This window comes from Polyodon spathula, chromosome 10, assembly GCF_017654505.1.
Source record: "Polyodon spathula isolate WHYD16114869_AA chromosome 10, ASM1765450v1, whole genome shotgun sequence".
NCBI lineage: Eukaryota > Metazoa > Chordata > Actinopteri > Acipenseriformes > Polyodontidae > Polyodon > Polyodon spathula.
In genome coordinates this window covers 37,226,660-37,251,177 of record NC_054543.1, presented here as the reverse complement: position 1 = coordinate 37,251,177, position 24,518 = coordinate 37,226,660, and the positions used below count along the sequence as shown (strand labels likewise).

The 24,518-nt window shown below is 36.2% G+C and overlaps 2 protein-coding genes across 4 annotated transcripts; one reads left to right on the top strand and one right to left on the bottom strand.

Annotated features, from left to right (window-relative positions):
- The first annotated feature begins 140 nt into the window (after positions 1–140).
- On the top strand, positions 141–14,689 carry LOC121322239 (peptidyl-prolyl cis-trans isomerase G-like). Of its 3 annotated transcripts, none has more exons than XM_041261919.1 (13): positions 141–307; positions 1,603–1,684; positions 1,787–1,861; positions 1,957–2,064; positions 2,152–2,196; positions 3,331–3,418; positions 3,830–3,859; positions 4,245–4,384; positions 7,683–7,881; positions 8,383–8,547; positions 11,542–11,626; positions 11,766–11,902; positions 12,361–14,689. In XM_041261919.1, the coding sequence occupies exons 2-13, from the start codon at positions 1,624–1,626 to the stop codon at positions 13,412–13,414; spliced, it is 2,187 nt and encodes a 728-aa protein (XP_041117853.1). In that variant the 5' UTR covers positions 141–307; positions 1,603–1,623; the 3' UTR covers positions 13,415–14,689. The 3 variants fall into 3 exon arrangements, with proteins under 3 accessions (XP_041117853.1, XP_041117851.1, XP_041117852.1); XM_041261917.1 differs by having other exon boundaries at positions 11,539–11,626; XM_041261918.1 differs by lacking the exon at positions 141–307 and adding an exon at positions 999–1,108 and having other exon boundaries at positions 11,539–11,626.
- Positions 14,690–15,000: 311 nt separating this feature from the next.
- ccdc173 (coiled-coil domain containing 173) lies at positions 15,001–24,472 on the bottom strand. The gene is made up of 9 exons (XM_041261920.1): positions 24,246–24,472; positions 22,673–22,884; positions 22,259–22,432; positions 21,660–21,865; positions 20,583–20,739; positions 19,672–19,811; positions 19,276–19,468; positions 17,544–17,708; positions 15,001–15,576 (listed from the first exon to the last, which is right to left on the bottom strand). Exons 1-9 carry the CDS (start codon positions 24,310–24,312, stop codon positions 15,223–15,225), a joined length of 1,668 nt encoding a protein of 555 aa, XP_041117854.1. The 5' UTR covers positions 24,313–24,472; the 3' UTR covers positions 15,001–15,222.
- Between the last annotated feature and the right edge of the window lie 46 nt (positions 24,473–24,518).

Here is a 24,518-nt window from a genome sequence, read left to right as displayed (position 1 = left end):
TGATGGACAGATACACCAAAGCAAAATGTCTTGCTGTCCGGTGCATTAATTAGTCTAGTGGTAGTCCATCCCACTTTTAATTTGCAGTTCCACGGGCAAAGAAATGAGCGCGCCCACGCACACATGTACACAGGACGCAAACAGCAGCGCGCTGACTGGTGGATATTCACCCGAAACGCATTGACGTCTGTCTTAGCGCCATCTTTAGAAATTACTGAAGGAGAAACTAATTGAATAATCTTCGTTTTATTTCTTCGGCCGTGGACTAGAGCAGGTTGAGGATACCGGTGGGCACAAAACTATCGAGGTAAGAAACAGTCGTAACTACATTTTATATGGGGAGGGGGTTGTTGTTTAATATATATTTGGTGTAGTTGTTTTGCGAGATGACGAGGAGACTGACTTGTGCTGAAAATGAAACCGAGGCGCAGGCCATGATCCGGGGACTAGTGTGAACAAGACACCGCAATTGCTGAATGAGCCCCAGATTCGGTATCTGGGAAACTCGTTCTGGGTCAAAAAAAAAGACCTCGAGGGGGCGGGTGCATTTTGAAAATGGATTGAAGAATGAACCATCCAGAAAGCGACTGTGCAAAGAGACCTCCATTAGTTAGAGCAAAGGCGCGAGTAAGATTGAGTGAAATGTTTCACTGATTCGTCACAGATAACTACGGTTCGATGCAAAGTGTTGTCAGGTAGTGTTAGTCGCCGTATCGATGTATTTGTGGTGTTAACATCACGATCCATATTAAAAAAATCTATATGTATATATTTTAAAAACATTGACGACTTTTTTTCTCGATTATGAAACACATTAAGAAGATGGCTCCCTTATCAAATGGAATCTTCCATCATTTCGGGTTTGGGAGTTGTTTATGTACGTAGAGTAACTTGCACAGTGTTATTTAGTTAAAGCAATGGTTTTGCATTTCGTGAAAGACGGATTATATTATCAATATACTATACAAACTGCACCAGAAGTTAACCATCATAAAGCCTCATAGGCCTGTAGAATTAGATTTATATATTCACAATTGGCCACCTTCACCTCCTAAACCAGTTGGCTTCCTCTCACTTTATTATTGTTACCTGTGTTTTGAGCAAAGAGGTAAGTGGCTTAAATTGAACTGAGAACTATTACAAATTAAATGAAGTTACCCACCATGCCAAAGCTAGCTTTTTACAGGAGGTGGAACAAGCCTTTTCTTTTCGGAAACACGCTGCCACTGAGCAAAATAGTCTTTTTTTTTTTTTTTTTTTTCAACAGTTGGATGTTATGTTTAAGCTGTATTCTAGGCCAAAACTGATTTTCCCTTTATTCAAAACTAGCTTATGTTAAAAAAAAAATTAATAAACGTATAACTTATTTGATATGCAATGTATGTGTCTTAAATAAGATGTAAGATCTTGTTTTGTTTATTTGTGAAACAAATATTCAACCAGTAACTTTTACAGTGCTGCAAAATTCTAAGACTAATTAAAACAGTTCCAGTTTTAGATGGGTTGTCAAACATCACAGCACTATTTCTTTAAGGAAGGGGGGGGGCTAAATTTAACCAAGATAAACCCAATTTCATAATGAAACTTTGCATCTTCTTTCAGGGGTAAAAGCTTGCAGAAACCATGGGAGTAAAGGTACAACGCCCCCGCTGTTTTTTCGATATAGCCTTCAACAATGTGCCTGGTAAGGAAAAACAGACAACTTTTAAATGTGCTTTTTTATGTCATAGTAAGCTGGATGTACTTTGAATCATTGTCTTTGTGCTACTTTTTTCATTCCTTACAGTGGGGAGAGTTGTGGTTGAATTGTTTTCTGACATATGTCCTAAAACATGTGAGAACTTTCGCTGCCTCTGTACAGGTACTGTACTCTTGTAGTTTGAATATTTGTTTAACTAAATTTACCACTTTACTGAATTCTTCACATTCATTTTTATTTATTTATTTTTGTTGTAGGGGAAAAGGGTATTGGAAAAGGCACCCAGAAGCCTTTACATTATAAAGGCTGTCTATTTCACAGAATTGTGAAGGATTTTATGATTCAAGGAGGAGACTTCAGTGAAGGTATAACCAAATCCTCTTGTACTATGTATCGGGAAGTATTTAGAATTTCTTTCTTAAGTTTTTTTTTTATTTGTATTTATTTTATAGGGAATGGCAAAGGGGGTGAATCCATTTACGGAGGCTTTTTTGAAGGTATGGTTTATATATATATATATATATATATATATATATATATAAATTGTGCCTATAGAACGTCTGTATCCCGTGAACTTTTTTCACATTTTGTTGTCAGTGCCTCAGTTTCATGCATTTTAAATGATAATTGTTTTCCACTTGTCTACACACCATACTCCACACTGTTTAAATACAAAACTAAAAGATCATAATTGGATCAGTCTCCACCCCCCTGAGTTAATACTTGGTGGAAGCACCTTTGGAAACCGTTACAGCTGTGAGTCTGTTGGGATAGGTCTCAACCAACTTTGCACACCTAGATTTGGCAATATTTGACCAGTCTTCTTTTCTAATGTTTTTTTGCATACTTCAAACAGGATTCAAGGTGGGCTTTATTGAGTAATGACTTCCTTCTTGCCACCCTACTGTACAGGCCAGATTTCTGGACTGCTTGGGATATTGTTGTCACATGCACACTTTGACCAGTCTTGGCCATAAAAGCCTGTAGCTTTTGAAAGTTGCCATGGCCTCTTGGTAGCCTCTCTAATCAGTCTCCTCCTTGCTCGGTCATCCAGTTTGGAGGGATGGCCTGATCTAGGCAGGGTCTTGGTTGTGCCATACACCTTCCACTTGTTAATAATCGTCTTGACCGTGCTCCAAGGAATATTCAAGGCCTTTGATATTTTTTTATACCCATCCCCTGATCTGTGCCTTTCAACAACTTTGTCCTGGAGTTTTTGAAAGCGCTTTGGTGCTCATGGTTGAGGCTTTGCTTTGAAATGCACTACCCAGCAGAGGGAACCTACAGAACTGCTGACTTTATCCTGAAATCATGTGAATCACTACAATTTAACACAGATGGAGGCCACTTGGCAGGGGGGGGGGGGGGGGGTATGAAACTATTTTAATTCCAGGCTATAAGGCAACCAAAGGTGAACATTTTGAAAGGGGGTGTAGACTTTCTATAGGCACTGTATATGACACACAAACCATTAAAGATCCATACAGATTAATTGGCAAAAAACAAAAGTACATGCAAAAACGTTAACTGCACTGGTACCCAAAATGTTATCCATTTTGTAGAAATCCTACCTATTTTATTTTTTCAGTTCTCACAATGAGAAATAAGATTTGTGTTTTGTGATTATCTAGATGAAAGTTTTGCTGTCAAGCACAACAAGGAGTACCTGCTGTCTATGGCCAACAGGGGCAAAGATACAAATGGTTCACAGTTTTTCATGTAAGTACTTTATTGGGTAATGACTAACATAAGCCTTCAGCTAGTATTTCCTAAGTTTATAACTAGTCCTGTTCATAGCAGTGTAAGTAGAAAAGATTTGCATTTTATATTAATTAAAATCCAGATAACTATTGTACTCTTATAGAGCGTTTCCCAATAATATTTAAGACAAGTGTTTATTTTGAATTCATTCAATTTGGTTTTAGTTGAAGTAATTTCATTCAGTATTGATGCACAGAATATATAAACTTGTTTTGTAGTAAATAATACTGCAGATGTCTGCTTTTAATGATTTGATTATGTAAATATCAGAATTAATTTAAAGTTTCAATTGTCTTTTTTTGACCTTCTGTGTTTTTTTTTCTAATTCCATGTTTTAAACCCCTACCTTTTTGATGTTAAATTAAAAAGAACAACAAAGCCTACTCCTCATTTAGATGGGTAAGTACTTTATATTTTACACAACTATTCCCAGTTAGAGGCTATAGGGGAATTATAGGTGCCATTTATGATTGAAACTTGCAATTTGGTCATGACCTTATTTTTTTCTGTTGAACATTGTTACAGGAGGCCACATCTTGTAGATGCAGGTCATGGTTGTAATATGCTTTCTAGGTGATGTATCATTTACATAGCTATGTTAGTAAAATATATAATAGTGTTAAAACAAAATAGACAAGGAATATCACTTAGGTTTGTGTCTAAGTGTATGATGGCAAATACTGTCAGATCACTTTGATTCCCACTCAGTTTCCTATCTAAAAGCAGTAGAATGCACGGATGAAGATGCAACGCTGCAAATAGAATGTCATCTCTTACCTTTTAGAGTTCATGTGGTTTTTGGTCAAGTGATCTCTGGCCAGGAAGTGATCAAAGACATGGAAAACCAGAAGACAGATGCCAGCAGTAGACCGTATGCTGAAGTAAAAGTTCTCAACTGTGGGGAACTTATTCCAAAATCCAAGGGTAATCTTCAATACATTTTATGTTTTTCTTCTTTTTTTTTTTTATTACTCATAAAACACAAGGGGGTGCTTCTTTGCTTTAGTTAAGTCAACATAAGAAAGTTTACAAACGAGAGGAGGCCATTTGGCCTATCTTGCTCGTTTGGTTGTTAGTAGCTTATTGATCCCAGAAACTCATCAAGCAGCTTTTTGAAGGATCCCAGGGTGTCAGCTTCAACAACATTACTGGGGAGTTGGTTCCAGACCGTCACGATTCTCTGTATAAAAAAGTGCCTTCTATTTTCTGTTCTGAATGCCCCTTTGTCTAATCTCCATTTGTGACCCCTGGTCCTTTCAGGTCGAAAAAGTCCCTTGTGTCGACATTGTCAATACCTTTTAGAATGTTGAATGCTTGAATTAGGTCGCTGCGTAGTCTTCTTTCTTCAAGACTGAAATAGATTCAGTTCTTTTAGCCTGTCTTCATATGACATGCCTTTTAAACCTGGAATAATTCTGGTCACTCTTCTTTGCACTCTTTCTAGAACAGCAATATCCTTTATGTAGTGAGGTGACCAGAACTGAACATAATATTCAAGATGAGGTCTTACTAATGCATTGTACAGTTTTAACATTACTTCCCTTGATTTTAAATTCAACACTTTTCACAATGTATCCAAGCATTTTGTTGGCCTTCCCCACATTGTCTAGATGAAGCATTTGAGTCAATTTTCTCTATTAAATGTCATTTGTCGTGTGTCTGCCCAGTTCTGAATCTTGTCTAGATCATTTTGAATGACCTTTGCTGCTGCAAGAGTGTTTCTCACTCCTATTTTTGTGTCGTGCTTTAACAAGGAAATTGGTAGATTTAATAGATAGTGTTGCCTTAATTTTTACATAAAAAAAAGAAACATGAATACTTGGCCTACTTGTCTTATCCAACACGTAATGTAGGCTTGAAATGTATATCCTAAGAATGCGCTGATCTACCATGCTAGCACTAGAAGCAGTGCACTCGCGCTCAAGGTTTTAATGCAAACCGGATACAGGAGACTTACAACTGGGTACTAATTTGATGCATTGATTCACCAAAATGTAATCGAAGCTTGGTAAAATTTAAGGACAGATGATCAATAATTGATGCAATGATTAATTGTTGCACCCCTACTGTAAATCTCATGGGAATGTGTATGTATTAATTCATGTATTTATATTTCAGTGAGAGTAGTGCAGGGAAAGAATGTTGATAGAAAAACAGTAACAAATGCAGAGAAACTAGACAGGTTGTACACAAGTCTTTTAAAAATCACAGGTTCAGCAGTTACCAAACTGAAATAAAACATCAAGAAAAATTTGAGTTCCACAAAGCAGCAACAGTAGTTGGCAATTATTTTGTATCTGATGCAACAAACTAAAACACCTGTACATCAGGAGTTTAATTCAGCTTAGAGAAACAGTGGGGGGGAAAAACAGGCAGAAGCTATTTATATATTGAATATCTCTGGGGTCTCCCGATTGGCGCATCCAGTAAAGGTGCTCCGCGTGGAGTGCAGGATGCACCCTATAGCCTGGAGATCGCTGGTTCAAGCCCAGGTTATGCCATCGCCGACCGTGGTCGGGAGTTCCCAGGGGGCAGTGCACAATTGGTCGAGCACCACCTGGGTGGGAAGGGTTCAGGTCGGTAGGGTAATCCTCGGTTCACCGCGCACCAGCGACTCCTGTGGCCGATGGGGCACCTGCGCCCACTTGGATCTGTGTTGTCCTCTGGCACTATGGTGCCTTCGCTTAGAGCAAAAAAAAAAAAAAAAGACCACTTGGCAGGACACATTTTGGAGAACATGTGTGTCTGCCACCTTTTCCCGAGGCAGTGCGGGAGTTGCAGCGGTGAACCGGGATAAAAATAATATTGGGGAGAAAACCGGGGTAAAAATCATTGGCGACGACTACATTTTATAAAAAAAAAAAAAAAATAGTAATTTGAATATCTCCAAGTATTGTTTAGTTGTACTCTTAAGTATGTTACTTAAATTTACTAGCAAATGTGTTCCATACTGCACTGAAAGGAACATTTAATTAAAATGTTAGAAATTTGGTGAGGTGGGGTCACAGGGAGCCTATTGTGTCTTTTGAAGAATTTAGTGAACCAGTCAAGCTACAAGCCTAAATCCGCTTGTGTTAATCACTAGTTGATTGTGTTCACTGTTAAATAAAACCAAAATCCTTTCAAGTTACATCCTACTTTTTTTTTTTTTGTGTGTGTGTTGTGGGCAACGGGGAGGGGGCAATTAGATTTTTCTAGCATTTTGTCTCTTGGACAAGAAGTTTTTTTTTTTTCTCTCCCCACACCCCTGCTGTGGTTAGGTGTCTCTGTATGCAGTTTTATTAACCCCTTGTGGTCTGACATTACAATTTTCCCTTTCCAGTCTGATGTCGGACACTATCCGAAATCATCAAAAAGACAAAGCACAGGTCTCTAGTCGTTTTTTCTCCGGAAAAAGCTGAGAAAACCATTCAATGGCCGAGTGAGACCAATAGGAGCCGAATGAAGCTGAAAAAAAAAAAAAAAAAAAAAAGCTTCTGCATCCAGTGCTCAAAGAATATTAGACATTTGCAGAGATTTTTGAGATGCTATAGTAATAAAATAATGACTTGGATTGCATTATTGAGTTTGGTGATAAAACAAGTGATCAGGAGAGGATTTATCAGTATGCACGTCTATAAAGAGGTATGTGATAAATACAGCGAACAAGGGGTGGGGCTTGGCTGGAGATGCAGTACTGAGTGTACTTTTGCGATTCGGTGCCTTTTAAACACGTTTTGCTCGGATTTGGGGGGGGGGGGGGGGGGTTAAAAATGAAAACCGTGCATGTAAAATAAACAACGTGTGTGAAAATAAATTGGACTTGACGCACCTGACAATCGCTGAATAAGTGGCGCTTATGCTGGTCTTTGTGAGAGGAACTTGCAAGGGATTTCCCATGGCTTTTAGGGTGTGTCCTCATCTGAAAAGCATATTGTGATTGGGTGCCTTTGAGTGACAGATCTTGCTTTGAAATAAAAAGCAGTGGGGTTGCTTAAAGGCAGGTGTTAAATTATAGTTTTGTGTTGGATCATTTCAATAAAACTGGATGGAAATGACAGCAAAACCAATTAATATTTCAGAAAATCATGCCTATTGTGAATACTGCAGATGTGATTTTTAGCATGAGAACCTTACCAGACTGCCTATTTTCTATATAGCAACTCTCCCAGCCACTTAACACACTTGTTGTCTGTTAGGACTTTTTAAAACTGCTGACTATTTATTTTGTTTCTGTTGTCAGCGAAAAAGGAAGAGAAGAAAAGAAAGAAGTTGTCTTCAAGTGATTCCGGGAGCTCCAGTGACTCGCGTTCTTCAGAGTCCTCATCTGAGTCCGAGGGTGATTCAGAAAAGGAGTCCAAGAAAAAAAAAAAGAAACGCAAGAAAGAATCTAAAAAACAAAAAAAGGAAAAAAAGCAAAAAAAGAAAGATGAAAAGAAAAGGTGAGTTGGCTGTTTAATTGCCAAAGCTACTGAGAAACTATTCCTGAAACAGAACTGATGGATGTAGGGCTTACCGCCTCTCTTTATGAAGTGTTTTGTTATGGATGAACTATTTGTCACTTACTTTTACATAAATATGAATGTTGGACATAAAAAGTAGAAATATTGATCAGCAAGAAGACTGACATAGGGTGTGCACCTGCTTGGTTTATCTGCACGTTTAATTTCTTTAGGGTATATGAGGGTGGAAATCTGCAACTGAGCTGGTTCTCCAGAACAGTCTTCTCCTTTGACATTTAGGATTCGTCAATCTGTACAGTTTGATACGGAAGACCCTGCTTGCCATGCAGCTAGTCAAACTGTCTGATTTGCCATAGTAAAACTGACTTGCAGCTTTTAAAGATGTTATATAGACATTATACTGTCTGTCCAACAGCCTTTTTTTTTTTTTTTTTTTTTTTTTTTTTTTTTTACTAACTGTTAATGCTTTGTCTTGAGTAGTTCTGGAGAGGAGAGTGAAGATGAAAAAAAAGAAGTTGATCCCCTCTCCACTGTACGTCCTGAGGAGATCCCTGCAATCCCAGAAAACCGGTTCCTTATGAGAAGGAGCCCTCAACAGAAAGAGGAGAAGGAAAAGGAGAAGAAAAAAGAGAAAGAAAGAGAGAGGTATGTGTTGAATCTGCATCCCATGAACTAAAATTTGTATTGCAGAACATTTGGCTTTTGGAATTTAGGTGGTAGGTAGCTGGTATGTTTAAACAATTTCAAACATTTTTTAAAATTCAGTAGGGTCAATTATCCAAACTAATTGGGACCGATACTAGTTTGTATAATCAATTAACATTAACTGAGATGTAGCTAGCAACCTGATCTATCACATTAAGCATACAAAATTACAAATCATGAAATTACTGCAATTCAGTAAAAGTAACACTTACAGTTAATTAAATACTCTAATTAAACCTTAGCAGTCCGTTTATTCGGTGCTTGTCAGGCACGTCCGGTTTTCACACGTGTGGTTTATTTTAATTACTGTGAAATTCTAGAGAGATGGAGAGAGGTGAAAAAAACATAACCTAATAAATCAATAAATGCTAATCAAGGTTTTTTGGGAAGTCATGGTAGAATTATATTTTTTAAAAAATTACATCATAAAATTATATCCTAGTTTATATCCTATACAATTATATGCGTTGTGAGGGAAGAGGAGGTAACAAAAATAAATTAAAAAAAAAACACAAATGTCAAAGCCAAGTTGTTTACACAATTGCAATACAATATATTGTATATGTATATATAATGTTTTGTTTTATTTTTTAAATGGAGCAAAAGAAAAATTCAAACCAACAACTCCAATCATTGTTTTTAACATAAACAAAATGTAGACAAAGTCAGATGTTACTTCAAAGCTAATTTCATGAAGCACAGCTCGATAAAACAGCTACTAATCAAAGTTAAACTTTTTTTTATTATCAATTCTCATTGAAAAGAAAACGAAAATTACACACAGATTGCATTAAATTCATTCAGGTTGTTTCACAGTACAAGCCAAAGAGAACCACCACTTGCATTCAAATAGGCTGTTAATTAAATTTAACAACTGCGTCACATCAAATATATTTTATCCGTGTAATATGATGAAATTAAAGCCACCGACCTAATATGTTGTATATCTCCTGGACCCTGAGTGAAAAAACGGCAATCCAGCTTTTTTTTTTTTTTTTTTTTTTTTAAATCCTGACGTACCAGTTAGGTCCGTAGCACAGAAGAGATTAAACTTCGAAAATTCAGTAAAATGTTTCTATACTTGCTGTTAAGGCATTGTAATAACAGCTCAATAACATAGACAGGATCTCCAGCCCGTACTGACGAAATAGAAAAATCAAGAATGAGGTGATTGTTGCAGTTAAGCAAATTAAAACAATTTAAAGTTCCAATTAAGGTTTTGGTGGTCTGAATAATTCTAACTTTCATTTGCCTCAGTCTGCTGGTCCTTTTTTTGGCAGCTAAATCTCGTAGCCGTTTTAGCAGTAGAAGCTGTGTGTGTGTAATACACCACACGTAATTCATCACGTGATAACGTGCGTTTGATTAGGCAGTGTGGTTTATTGCTGTCAGTTAAGTCTCAAAATACCAATCGATTATTTGGGCACACAATATAATCGTTTTGAATAAATATCAGTGATTGTACCGCCCACATACATTTTCGCTTCATTCCTCTATCCGCAGTGTTATTTTAATATCATTGCTGTAAAGTAAAAGTTTGTGCACAACAATTTAAAGTGAGGGGTAATTACACCTTGGTAGAGTCAGGAGGAAAAAAAGACAACATTCGCAACAAGCCTAAAGCAAGTTTAACATACTACAGGGGTGTTACTAAAAAAATTATTCCAAACAGATTGGAATGTAATCTGTATAAACTAAATATGAGTTATTTATTCAGTGACAGCTGCAGCCTCGCGTATTGCAACTGTGAAACACAATGTGGAAATCCCTACCTAAAACATCATCATCAGAATTATAATACAAATAAATTGATTTACTTACCACAACTTGCACGCCCGCTATAGGTGAAGCTGAACGTTATTCCAAAATTGCATTTAACGCCACCAATCATTTATTTATTTTAACATTATTGAATATTGTTAAATATTCCTTATGTAACAGTTAATTTTAAAATTCCAAAGAAGCGCAAACTATATACAGTCAGTTTTCTTCAGTGGTGCACAATTTATATACAGACTGTTTGTCAGGAATACAAGCTTGTCATCCTGCTGTGGATTGAAGGTGGGGCTCTTTTTTTTTTGGTTTTGTTTTCATCGAACACACAGAGGCGTGTACTTCCAAACATTTTCAAAACTTATTTGCAAGTAGGATGGGACGAGCAATCGGATGCTAGTTAACACGAGCAGGAAAAGAGCATGCCCACTGGTTGTCTGGCAGAAATGCTGTAAATAGCAGGGCATTCAGTGCATTTTCGTTGATAAACTTAATATTATTAACTATGTGCACTTCAAAAAATGTAATTATTGAATTGATTATCCAGTATTTATATCAATGTACATAATGAGGAATGGAATCGATCGAAAAATCGATTTTCAATTTAATCGTAGCAGCTCTAGTATGGTTGATCAAAGATCGGATAATTGACTCTACTGTTACACTGCTGCGTGACTTAATTTTAAGATTTTTGTCCAGTACCTTTTTGTTTAATCCATTTAAAAACAACTCTTATCACTACAATAGAAAAAATAGACAATTTCAGGCTGAAGTGCAGAGTTGAAATCCATACATGGAGCTTCCTTCATGAGAACTCTTCAGGGATCACTCCTAACTCCATTTGTCTTTGTGCATTAGTTAGTCATTAAGTGGGAATTTACATATGTACCCACTTGTTAATTGGTGGCCAAACTTTGGGCTACAGCTCACTAAAAAATAAATAATTGCACACCTGTAATATTTGTGCAAATAAAGTGTTTGACTGTTAAAAAAAAAAAAAAATACGTAATAGCTTTGTGTGAACCCTTTTGATTAAGCTTATTCATGTTGGGGCTCCCATGCATTAGTCATTTAGTGGACGTGGGTAGGGTATGTTCTTTAATCTTCGGAAGTAAAACTGCTTTAGGATATAACTTTGTTGCTCTTTTTTTTTTTTAGCAGTGTTTTAAACTCCCAGGCATCGTCATATCAGAGAAGGCTTTTGGTAACCAGGTCGGGCAGGAAAATTAAAGGACGAGGACCAAGAGTAAGTGTTTATTATTTAAATTCATAACTGATTTTATAGGTGAAAATAAATCTAACAAAGATAAGTATAAACAAAATGTTTTGGTAGGCTGCGTTTTTTTTTTATTAAAAAAAATAATTGATCATGTTCATTATTTTAGCGCTACAGAACACCATCCAGGTCAAGATCTAGAGATCGTTTCCGACGCAGTGAAACGCCACCCCATTGGAGGCAAGAGATGCAGCGAGCTCGGAGAATGAGAGCGCCCAGTGGTGAACGATGGATTAAAGGAGACAAGTAAGTTTAAAACTTAATTGTTGTACCAGGTTTCCACATTTAGATTTGATGGAGTTTTGTTTGGGTCTGTGTTTGTTGTAGACTAGAGCAATGGTTCATAATGCATTCTAGAACAGTTCATAATCCAACTGTAGAAAATATTGTAATAACCTAGTGCCTAGTAGGCGTGTAATGATACATTAATGTCATGATACGATATGCAAGTCACAATATGATCTCTATTACAGTATGATTTATCATGTAAAGAAAGTGATACACAATTAATCATTACACCCCTGGTGCCCAGAAGAAAACACCAGTACTTTTACTGGGCTATGCACATGTCCAGTAAAATTATTGACTACAGATTGATGGACAGATGTCTCCAATATACCCAGTATTACTTGATTTATTTAAAAAATGATTGAAGAAATGTTTAACACCAAGTTACTCAACTACTTTTTTTTTTAATGTTACAGGAGTGACTTAATGGAGGGCAAGAAGGAAATACCAAAGCCTGAAATAAGAGGAAGGGAAAGAGAGACCTCTGAGAATAAACTTGTTACCTCGGACAGCCCCAGCAAAAGCAGGGAAAGGGATAAGAGAGCTAGGGCACGCAAATCCAGGAGCAAAGACAAGGAATCGAGGAAAAACGAAGATAAAGAGGACAGACATGACAAACACAAATCTAAAAAGAAAGCAAAATCAAGAAGCCGAAGTAAGAGTAAGGAGAGAGAACAAAAACGTAGTAAAGATGATGAAAAGAGAGCCAGGTCACAAAGCAAAGGCAGAAATAACACCAAAGGAAAAGATAAGGAAAAAAACTCTGAATCGGGAGTGAAAGAAATGGAGAGGAGTAAAAGCAAAGAAAGGGATGAAGGCAAAAGTAAAGACAGGTGTGCAAAATCAAGAAGCAAAGAGAGAGACTCCAACAAAGAGAAACATGTAAGATCCAGTAGCAAAACCAGGGAACAAAGCCGAAGCAGAGACAGAGGAAAAAGAGCTCAATCCCAGAGCAAAGACCGTGACAGGAGCAAAAGCAAAGATCGGCAGCAAAATAGAGAGAAGGAGGCAAAAAGAAGAGGCCGATCCAAAAGTAGGGAGAGAAAGCGATCGCCTGAAAAGGGCAAAACAAGGGACTCGAGGAGGAGCAGGAAATCAAAGAGTTCTGAACGTGAAAGAACCCGAAGCGCTGATAAAGAAAAGAATAAAAATAAGGAAAGTTCACATAAAAGAAGTAGAACCAATGATGAAAGTCACCGAAAGAAGAGATCCAAAAGCAGAGACGGCAGAAGTCCTGACAGTAAGGATGAAAGAAAGGCAAAAAATAAAGAACATGGAAGAAGCCAAAGTCGAAGTCCCAGCTCAAAGAAAAAGGAAAGTAGTAAAGAGAGAGAATCTTCACATAAAAGTAAGGAAAAAGAAAAGAAAGCCTCCAGTGAAGAGAGGAATCAAAAGTCTAAGAGCAAGGACAAAGATAAAAACCATAGCAAAGAAAAGTATGACCGTGAATCAAGCTTAAGTGCAGATTAGAGTGATTAACCGAGATGAACTGTGTTTTACGGACCTGTAGTCTCTTCTTGTCTATAATATAATTGCAGGCACATTGCAGACATGTCTTTTTAATATACTTCAGTTGGCTCTTTAGACAATCTGCAGCTTGGAATATTTGTACTACTGAAGTTTTAAAATGTTAGGGAGAACTTCTTTTTTTTTTTTTTTTTTTTTCCTGTGATACTGTAGATTTGAAGTTATTTTTGGTAATGCTTTACCTGGCTACATTTATTTTAAAGTATACAGAAGGACTATCTGTGGACATTAAGAATGGGCTGATTTACTGGAATTCTTTGAGACCTGATTCTAAATTTTAAGGTGTCCATATCTAGATATTTTTGTAACATGAAAAATATACTGTAAATACCCAAGGTAAAGTCTGAATGCAAGATGTGACCTAAGAATAATGTTTTTTTGTTTGAAGTGTAGCAATAGCAGGGCTCTAACTTTTTTCATTTATTTTTTGTTTTGTTTTAATATGTGGCCCACAAAGTAGTATGGACTGTTAGTCGGTTTCTTTAGAATCAACTGTTGAACAGGGCAGCTTTATTGTATTGTTAAAATTCCTTACAATATTTGTACTTTTGTTGTCTGCTGTGATTGTATACAGTACCGTCATGCTACTACCTATAAACATGCTACAGCAGCGAACCTATATTAAAGATTTGGGTTCTACATCTGGATCTCTGAAATACTAATACCCATAGTCAGCAGAAACCCTCCAGTTCTGATTAAGCACACAGTAACACTAGCATGCTAGGGTGTGTGTTTTTTTTTTGTTTTTTTTTTAAACTAATTGGTTTTGGTTTTGTGTGCCATTTCATAAAATTCATATAATTTACTTTGACAGTAATATGATTTTTATTATATTTTAGCCATTTCTCAGGAGAAGATCTGTACACCAATTCTAGATTGAGATATTTGTAAATGTGCAAATTCATATATTGGTATGAGGCAATTTTCCAAAATGTTTTTAGTACAGTATAATGATGCTATGAATCAGTTTTTAGAAACTGCTTTTACTTTTTTTTTTTTTTTTTGGGGGGGGGGGCATAAATTAGTTGCAAGGTTCGTTCTGAATTTTCTGGTATTAAATGCATATATTTGTTCCCTTGTATATTTTATTTTTAGGGGGGATTCATGTGTCATCTCTACACTTGACTGCTTGCATATTTTCATTTGCTGTATCCAGTTTTTGCCTGTGATATTATCATTGTAATTTTAATTCAATTGTTAAAAAAAGTCTTCCTTGTATATGCATACAAGTTTATTTCTTTATTTCCATTACCAATATTCTGCAGCTCACTGTGAATTGAAAAGTGCATTTTGTGACACTCCCATTTATTTGAAAGAACAGTTTTCTATTTTTTTTTTCATCCGTATGAAAACTTGGCTCAAAATAAAGTTTTTTTTTTTTTTTTTTTTTTTCAGTTATTAGTGTTTACTAGCATAACCTAAATATGCCCATGCAGCACAACCTCTCAGTACAAGTTTAAACGGTTGCATTAACATTCATATCTTAGGAACGGGTGCAAAAAAGAAATACACAATTAAGACAAGTACAATTAATAAGATGGAGGTTGCATTTATATATTTCAGCGCCTACCACATGTCAAAAAACAAGTAAATCAAGATTGTGAAGTGGAAGTCTACGCTTTCATTTAACAGGGTGTTTTTTTCAACATCAAAACAAAAACTAGTGGCTTTTATACCTGTAGCATTCACTATGACAATGATATTCTAATAATGAAATGAGACAATAATCAGTGTGTTGTAGACACTCAGTTTTACCATGTAAAGCCTAGTTTCTTCCTAGATTTCTGGATGTCATCTGTATTGTAAATAGCTTTGATGTCTTGAGTAGTGCTACGATTATAATTGGGCAGTTCAACACCAGTGACGTCTTGAGCTAAGTAACTTGGCCTTAAGCCTCCGAAAATGGGCCCAAGTCCACCCCCAAAGCCCATTCTGGCAGCTTTACGGAGAGGATATGGATTTCTTTTAGCTTTCACAGCTGAATCGATGACTTCACTTGCATATGCTTGGAACTGCTTCTCTTCCAAGGCAATAAGAGACGAATTCTGCTTCTCATACCCCAATAGGGCTTCTTTTTCATGTAATGCTTTTTGATGATTTTCAGCCTAAAAAAAATTGCAAATCATATCAATACGTTAACTCTTTGTCTTTATACAACATTTAGACTAGATTTATAGGCAGGACTTCACATAACTAATAAAGAAAAATGCAGACTTCCATATTGTTCTTTTAAGATGCAAAGGGGTACTGTCAGTACATTTTTAACATGAAAGCATATTTTATAAAGGCAGCGAGGATGCTCACACTTGCAAGGTGAGCCATACCTGCCTGACTGCTGGATTTTTCCCAAAAGCTTTGTCTCCAGGCTTTCAAATGATCTCCAACTAGTCCCTCCCTGCTAGCGTTATTGGCTGCTTCAAGTTTTTATTAAAAAATTGAGAGTGATAAGTGGACCAGTTCAGAAGATCAAGAACTTTCTTTAAATGGCAGGAATCTATTAAGCCATCCAGTCAGAGGAGAGGGATGTTTAGCTCACTTACACGTCACTTTCCAAACTAAGCATGAGTGACGAGGTAGCGGATGTTTGAAAGCCGTTACATTTAAATGTGAGTTTAAAAAAATACATTTACTTAACCGTTCTACTTAAAATAACATTTTTCTCCCTCCGTTGTATCCTTATATAAATACTGTTGCACCATCAAGCGAATGTGTTCAACAACACTAATAAAGTGACAAAGTGTTTGGATTTTTGCTTTTGAATCCCAGGGTGGCAATATAGTGGTAGGATATTGAAATAAATAGAGAATGAGTGATGAGTTGTTAAAAATTGTAATAACCAGCAATCTGGACTCCTACTTAAACATTCAGAAACTATTGTTGTGGTCTCTGACTGCCATCCCAAATGTTTGAACTGTCAGAGGAGGTGGAGCTAGACAATGACTTGGATGATGACCTCTAATTTTGGTGCGTATTAGGGCTGTGTTCGAAGGTGCGTTCGCTAGCCAGGAATTCGAAGGTAGTTTTAAACCTTTGAAGGTTTGTAAGGTGGCATTTGCACACTTTTTTTCTTTTTTCTCTGTTAACAGAAACCGTTTGACAATGTGTGAATACTATAAATCAAAAGTTTTATTAAAATCCACTACCAAATCGTTACAGTATATGTAGCAACTCGATATGGCGCCGCTGCCATGTATAGAGCTGGTTATAGTATCCAAAGCAGTGGGGGGTACCTACAGCGGTTGTAGTGCGCTAGTAAAATATACTGAATACCTAGTGTTCAAAACAATGTAAGGAAAGTGGTATGGTAGAATATGTTTGAAACATACAAAATATTCGCTAACACGAATAATTTTAATTTTCGAAAACAGCACCCCCTCGAGCTTGTGTTACCCAGAGGCAAACCTTTAATTTCTTCATTCACCATCTCGACAGCAAAACGTTGTACAGCATAAGCTGCATTTAAAGAAATGTCTTGAAACCCTGTGCTGATTGGGATTTTTTTTGTTCAATGCCCAGACAAAAAAAAAAAAAGTTGAATGCAAACTGTGCAAGCGACTGTTGATGTATCAGAGGCACAACTAATCCCCAGGGTCACTTGACAAGTGTAAGTTCATACTATTAGTAGTATTATTATTAATATTTTTAGTAGTAGTAAAATGTTACTGATAACCTGCTTTGTTTTGCCTAAGTCCGATGCAGTTGGTGCTGCTGCAATGCAAGCTTACTGTATATATTGCAAGAAGCATCAACTACATGTAAATAAACAACATATTTTTTGAAATTGTAAAAACATGATTACTGTCCTATATAACATGTTTTTAAACTACATGTGACTGTTTTATTCCATTTAAATTATCTGTAAAATAATAGGATTTTCAATCAAATATAAACAAGTAGCTATGGTGGTGTCACCAGTAAATTATGCTAATTAGTACCATTGAAGGTTTTTATAGATCTGCCACTTTGCATTCAGACAACTAAGCAGCTGCCAAGTAATGTCATTCTGATCACAATCTAACAATATAGTCTTATTAAAATAGACAATTAAGACGTGAGTCCCTTTACATCGTACCATTTGTTGAACATGGAAGTCTTGAATCTTTCTATTCATCTCTTTCATATTTTGTTGCTTTTCCCATTGTTTAGTGGAAAAAACCTTAGCAGCTTCTTGTTTGGCATGAAGCAATTCCACAGCCTGCAGTCTCTCTTCTTTTTCCTTTTCTTCTTTTTGTTTAATCTGTGGATGATTATTACATGGTTTCAGTCAACTCCAAACAATTTTCTAATTATATAATGTGAAATCCTAATGGCCTGTGGGGCACACTCCCTTAATATGATATTAATACCTGAAAATGTACTACAAATGTAACTGGACTAATTAATGCAATCTCTGTCTTGAGAAAGTAGGGCCCCTTTTCTAGCAGACATACTGAACTGTGTGACCACTGACCTAGGTGACATGGGCCAGGTGGCCTCTGGACTGGATTAAGATAGTTGACTTATGTACAGATAAATCACAACTGCAATAACAAGCTGTTTGACGGCAAGGAAGACATAAAGCATGTATGTCCTGAGTGGGAGAGGACATTAAACATCAAAGGACTGTGAGTCTTAAGATGCAATATACATAAATGACCTCATGCAGAGAGTTACTTAGCAGAGAAAAGACTATACATATCCAAGAAAAACTACACATTTTGCGCTCAACATCAATTGCTAAACAAGGTCATGTCACTGCTAAGCAAATCCGTAATTCCGGGAATCCGACCAAGGACAGAAACAAGGAGGTAGAGAGCTTCATGCGAGTCAATTACCAAAGGCAAAGAAACCGAGGCCTGGCCGGAGAACTACTGCCGTAAAACTAACATAGACTATATCAAACAAACAAGTCTGAAGTATAAAAAACAGTATAAAAGAGACTGTGCCCGGCTACCTGCGTGGCTAAAGATTCAGCGAAGATGACAGAGCGGACAGACACTGTTTATTAATCCTATCGGAGAGAGAAGACTTCATTGCAGCTGTTTATTGATCCTACTGGGGATTGAAGTCTGTGTTGCAGAGATAAGAGCCTTTCATTGACACCTTAACAGACTGAGTTCGAAACCAGCTGACTAAGAGTCTAAGCTTCAAGGAACCACTGTGTATAATTCCAGTTGCATTTTCTTCTCATGGAACTAAATTAATTAATTGTAGCACATTCACATATAACTGAATTATTAATTGTTTAGTGTGCACACCTTGTGTGTAAAATAACTTTTTAGTGAAACCTGATTAAGTTAACTATAAGTAATTTACCTCATATTATTGTATGAAGAACTTGTTTTAACGTGAACTTGCTATATCCTTAAACATTATTTTGTGATTTCTGTTTAATATTTATGTACTTAATAAAACAGTACTACTGATTAAACATTCCTTGTGTCTAGTGTGTATGTGTGTTCATAGTAAATCCTTGATTTTGTAACACGTCAATTAAATATTTTTATAAGAGAACTAATCAACCTAGATGAAACTTTAAATTATCAATTAAGGAATTGTTCTTACAGTCCCAACCATAGAATTAATTGAGTAAAACAATAGTAACAGAAAACTGTCCCTAATAGAAATCTTACAAAACAAGTATGACTGTAAGTACAAAATCAATATAACTAAAAACAACAACACCTTGGCCGATATCCACAGTATATAAAATTGTATTAGGTCATATTTACTGTACACACAATTACCACTACAAGCTCACTTCCAATATTTTGTTACCACTTTAAATTTTTTTTTCTTACTGTACTTTCATGAAAAATATTTACCATTGTTGCTCTGTGTGTGGCAATGGATTTCAGTTCAGCTATCCTCTTTTCTTCTTTTTCTTTCAGTTTTCTTTCTTCCTTTGCCTCCTGCTCTGCTACAGCTCTAGCAATGACTTCATCCTCATTGCATTGTTTCTCCTGCATCTGTTTAGCTAACAGTTCAATTATCTGATCTCTCTGCTGCAGCTGCTCTCTACAATAAAAAGTAAACTGAAATAAGGCAAGATACAATTCCCAATATAATATAGTGCTAATATATTAATAAAATATAAACTGTTTTAATTGCAACAAGCCTAAACCAGGAAATTTCTTCTGATACATCATCATCCATCAGTACATATTATCCATAAGTCTCAGAATCGAGTCACACTACACTCAAATAAAACACACACGAACCTTAATAACTCTGCCTCCTTCTCTTTTCTCATTTTGATCATTTTTTGCTTTGCTGTGGAAAAAAGATTAATTGACTCTTGTTCTTCCTCATACTTCTGTTTTTCAATTGCCTTGAGGATATCCCTGTTGGACATGTGGTCCTAAAACATTTAAATAAGTGTGTTAGTCTTGGGCAAAAATCAGCAGTAGACTACATCTCTACAAAGTGGCCCTATGAGCACTTTTGGACAGACAAACAAACCTTTCCTTCAATTGTTGTAATTAAGCTCTTATTTTAGACAATATATTTACCAATTGTTTGTACTTAGTTAAATCATGCTATTATACAGAAAGACTTAAAAATCAGATCTTAAAACAATGAAGAACATAATATAAGGAAATGTTGAAATCATTGAAATCAAAACTATTTTCAGCAAACACAAGGTTGAGGTTGGTATTATTCAGCACCAAGAAGCATTTCAGATATTCCCGATTATTTTAAAACATAGACATAACTGAAATTCCTAATTAGAAAATGATATCACACTAACCACCATTGTTAATAGGTTTTGAGAGTAGTAATCCAAATTATAATAGTAGCATTTTGTATGAACAACTAAAATGAAAAACTTTTCTTATATTTTATCATATACATCTTGTTGGCTGTTTACGCTTGGTGATCCAGTGGTTAAAGAAAAGGGCTTGATACCAGGAGATTCCCAGTTCATATACAGGCAGCCACCGACTCACTGTGTGTGAGTCCGTTAACCTCCTTGTGCTCCGTCCTTCAGATGAGACGTAAAATCAAGATCCTATTGTAAGTGACTGCAGCAGCACTTGATGCATAGTTCACCCCCTAGTCTCTGTAAGTCGCTTTGGATAAAAGCATCTGCTAAATAACTAATTAATAATACTGCTAGTCAGAAACCTACCAAATAAGCCTTCATCAATTGTTTCTTTTGTTCATGCTTCTGATCCTCCAGTTTGCTCTTTTCCCACTCATATAATCTTGTGAGGCGTTGAATTGTTTCTCCCTCTTTTTTGCCTTCCAGCTTTTCCATCTCTTTAGCATGCTGTCGTTCTTTTACTCTAAAATGAAAATTCAAGAATATTTAACCATTTTTATGTAAATCTGTCTTGGGGGACACACAACATGAGCATTGTAAACGAAGAGCGTTATAAACTGGAGGGGGTGGGAGAAAAAAGCTGGTCGGAATAGGGGAACAGGGAATAGGCTCGCCCCAGGTTTGGCTGCCAGAGTGGGGCTGAAGCGAAGCTGAAGCATCTCGTCTCCTGGAGAAAGCTGAAGCTCCTCTCATAGCAAAAAAGTAAACATATTAAGAAAGATAACCACCTAATCGGCCTTATATTTATTTAGTTATAAAATGAATGCTGAATAAGATGTCTGTGTTTTAAAGTGTCAGCGCAGCTCTTCTTCTATTCAGATACTGTATCAAAAGGGAGAGACAGAAATTAAAGTTAGACTGAGAAGTTGTTTACAATTTGAATAACACTGCTACTGTATATACTGTAGAAATATTGCATGAATCACTAGTATAGGGAATTGGGAGACAGAGGAGTGTTATATCCGAGGCGCGTTATAAGTGAGAGCCTTATAGTGAGGGAGCACTGTATATACAGACTAGCATTAACAAAATAAAACATTTAATACCAACTATTTGTGAAAACCTTAATATAAACATTTAAAATAGGAGGTAACCAAACAGCAATTTACTTGAACAAAATACTATTTAATATATAGTATTATTACTACTGCATTGTTTCCTTTTTACACCAATTTGAGCTTTTTAGTCCAGTCTTAAAGCAGATGACCGTATTTTAGATTTACATCAGGAAGGCCCAACTGAGGTCAAATCCCTATTCCAGTGGTGTGCTTGCCAAGACATATGTTTAATTTAACTTTAGTTCAAGGCAATGGCTATATATGAACATAACGTGTTTCTTAGTTTGTAGGCATTTACTGTAGTATGAATATTTGAAATACATACTGCTGCATCTGACCACTAGCAACAGCCTTGCATTCCAGGAATCGTTGGAGTGCTTTGTGCTGATCCTCAATAATAGCCTGCTCTTCTTTACGCTGCATTTCAGCCATTATATCTTTGTTCACATTTTCATGAGCATTCTGCTTCTTGTGTTTCAGGTCAATCTGGGCGTCTCGTTCCTTAAGAACTTCCGTAAGCACAAGAGCACTCTGCAAAATGTAATTTAAAAGCCTTTTACAACTTATTTGAAAAATACACTAGATACAAAATACAGATAATCAATTTTAAATGGTCAATGATTAATACACAAAACAAATAAGATTCTATCACTTAGTAACAGCCATTTTAGCAACAAAAATGCCATTAATATTTTAACTTATTTAGCAAAGGCCCTATATGGGGCTTTACTAAACATGTTTAATTTATCTCTCGCATTTCAAATGACTTTACCATGCATGTATGTAACCGATCTTGCTTGTCTGGCTTACTGTGTGTTTTATTCATCTTTATCATACTTCCCTATGCTTTTATCATGGTATACTGCAGTAAACTGCAATTCAAATCGAAAGATTTTCTGCTAAATAACAAATTAAAATGCATACGTGAAATCCTTTCACTCTGTCAGTTTGGTAGTATTGTAGGGTTTTTGCTCTCTCAATGGCTTCTCTTCGTTTCTCTGCCTGGTATTGAGCTTCTTCAAAATCAATCTTTCTCTTCTCTTGTTCTTCAATTTCTTCCTGCAGCTTTTTTGCTTTAATTTTCTTTTGCCTTTGACCCTGAATACATGAATTAAAACCAGGACAGTCATTATTAAATATTCAACATACAAATAAATACCAATTAAAGTAATCCTAAAACATAACTTATTATTTAAAGTACTATTACATTGAAAAAATGGTTGATAGTACAGTTAAAAGGCACTTTCTTAATGTATTTATAAACTGTTACATCTTACTTGATTTGTGCTTAGTCCAACTCCAAAAAGGAGTATGCTAGACATACAATGCAAGACTTACAGCAATGGTGTTAGACCAGTGCTTAACCACTTCCTTAGAACGCAAATGCAGAGCCTCCTTTTCCTGTTTTTTTTCTTGGATTAATTGTGCCTCTCTGTTCATTTTGTTAAGACTTTCTTGCACCCTTTCCCATTCTGCTTTTGGCAAAACATGAACCTGGCGAAGATCAGGCAGTTGCATTGGTACATTTGCCACTTCTGACCTTTTTATTGCTAAAAAATAAATAAAAAGAAGGAATACATAATATATCAATACCAAACGTTTTTGCCTTATACCTGTACGTATTGGCTTCTTCCATCATTCATCTGACAGTCATGTACATTGTCTACCCCCTTTTTAACTGAATTACTGTATCATGAAAAGAATAACTGTACAAATAACAAGCACAATAAGTTAAATCTATAAATTAAACACGTTGACGATAACTTTTAGAGCTGGACTTCATTCTATTATCCATAACTATAATACCCAATCATAGGACATACATTAGTTATAAAAGCAAAACGTATAACAGAATTGGACAAACTTAATTTGACTTTTTAAACATAGCTCGTCTGCTCACTTTTTATTGTTCCAGTAGCTTGACAATAGTTTTATCCCACTTGGGTTTTACAATACGATCACGTTATTAGACTATGAATATATTTGATATTAACTACAGCAGGAGATATGATACATTTTACTGGACTAACTAAATCATTCTAAAGTATACAGGTATAATTTATTTCAAATCATAAACGGTAAATTGTATTTTACTTGTAAAATTCTAAAGGAAAGAGAAAGGCGTGTGATTGGCTGAACGCGAGTGACGTCACCAACTTGACGCTAAGAAGAACGCAAGGTGATACGTTCGTATGAATCGTATGCCAAGTGTGAACCAGTCTTTAATCACAAACTTTAAAGACCTCAAGGTCTATTCTTCAGGTGAAAGTAGAAAGAGATTTACGTTTACATTCAAATGTGGGCAAAGGTGTAGTTTAGTGGGCCAGGAAAATCAGGCATCATCTGTTCCGATCTGAGAATGCTGATGCTCATTTTCAAACACATTTTCAAACCAACAGTTCCTAACTGGGAATTCTGACCTCTACGCCCCTTTCTGCGGGATAACATCTTATTTCAAACTCGATTTTCACCCGCCTGTTGTCAATGAAGCAGATACATGTATTCGTGGCGATTATTAAGCTCACACAAAAATACGTGCATGTGCCTCACAGCTGCACGGGAATCGAGTTTCATCATAATTTTAGAAATATTTGGATGGCTCCGAAAAGCGCCTTTGGGTTATTTTGCTGCTTTTCCCTGTCTATGGCAGTCCTTCCCCTCCTGCCCCCACTAATCGCCACCGCTTTAATTGCTTGGTCCGCTAAACTACACACATCTCCAGATGTAGTAGAACTTTACCAAAAATAACCCATTTTGACAGTAGCTGTGTCAGAAAAAAAAAAAACATTATGCGTAGCCGCACAATAAAAAACGACAGTAACGAAGACGAAATAAAAATTTCAAAGTTTACAATATACTTTTTAAAAAATCAATTGCATTACTATAACAAGTTCGCCTTTTGTCTACTTACGTGTATTTGTCCTGCTGCTTCCCTTTCTCCTGCCGTACTGCACAATAGATGCCGACGCAGTTGCCATTTCAAAAGCAACTATTTAGATAATTTAACACTGGATTCTAGTTTTTAAATTAATTGATACATAAAAAAAACTAAAAACTGTCACTTAAGAGAACATGCAGCGCGGCTTTGTGTGGACTGTGTGTGTATGGTCTCCTAGCAACGTAAGTACCAGAAATTCAACAGACGTAGCATTTGGTTACCAAGCTTCAAGGGACAAAACAGAGG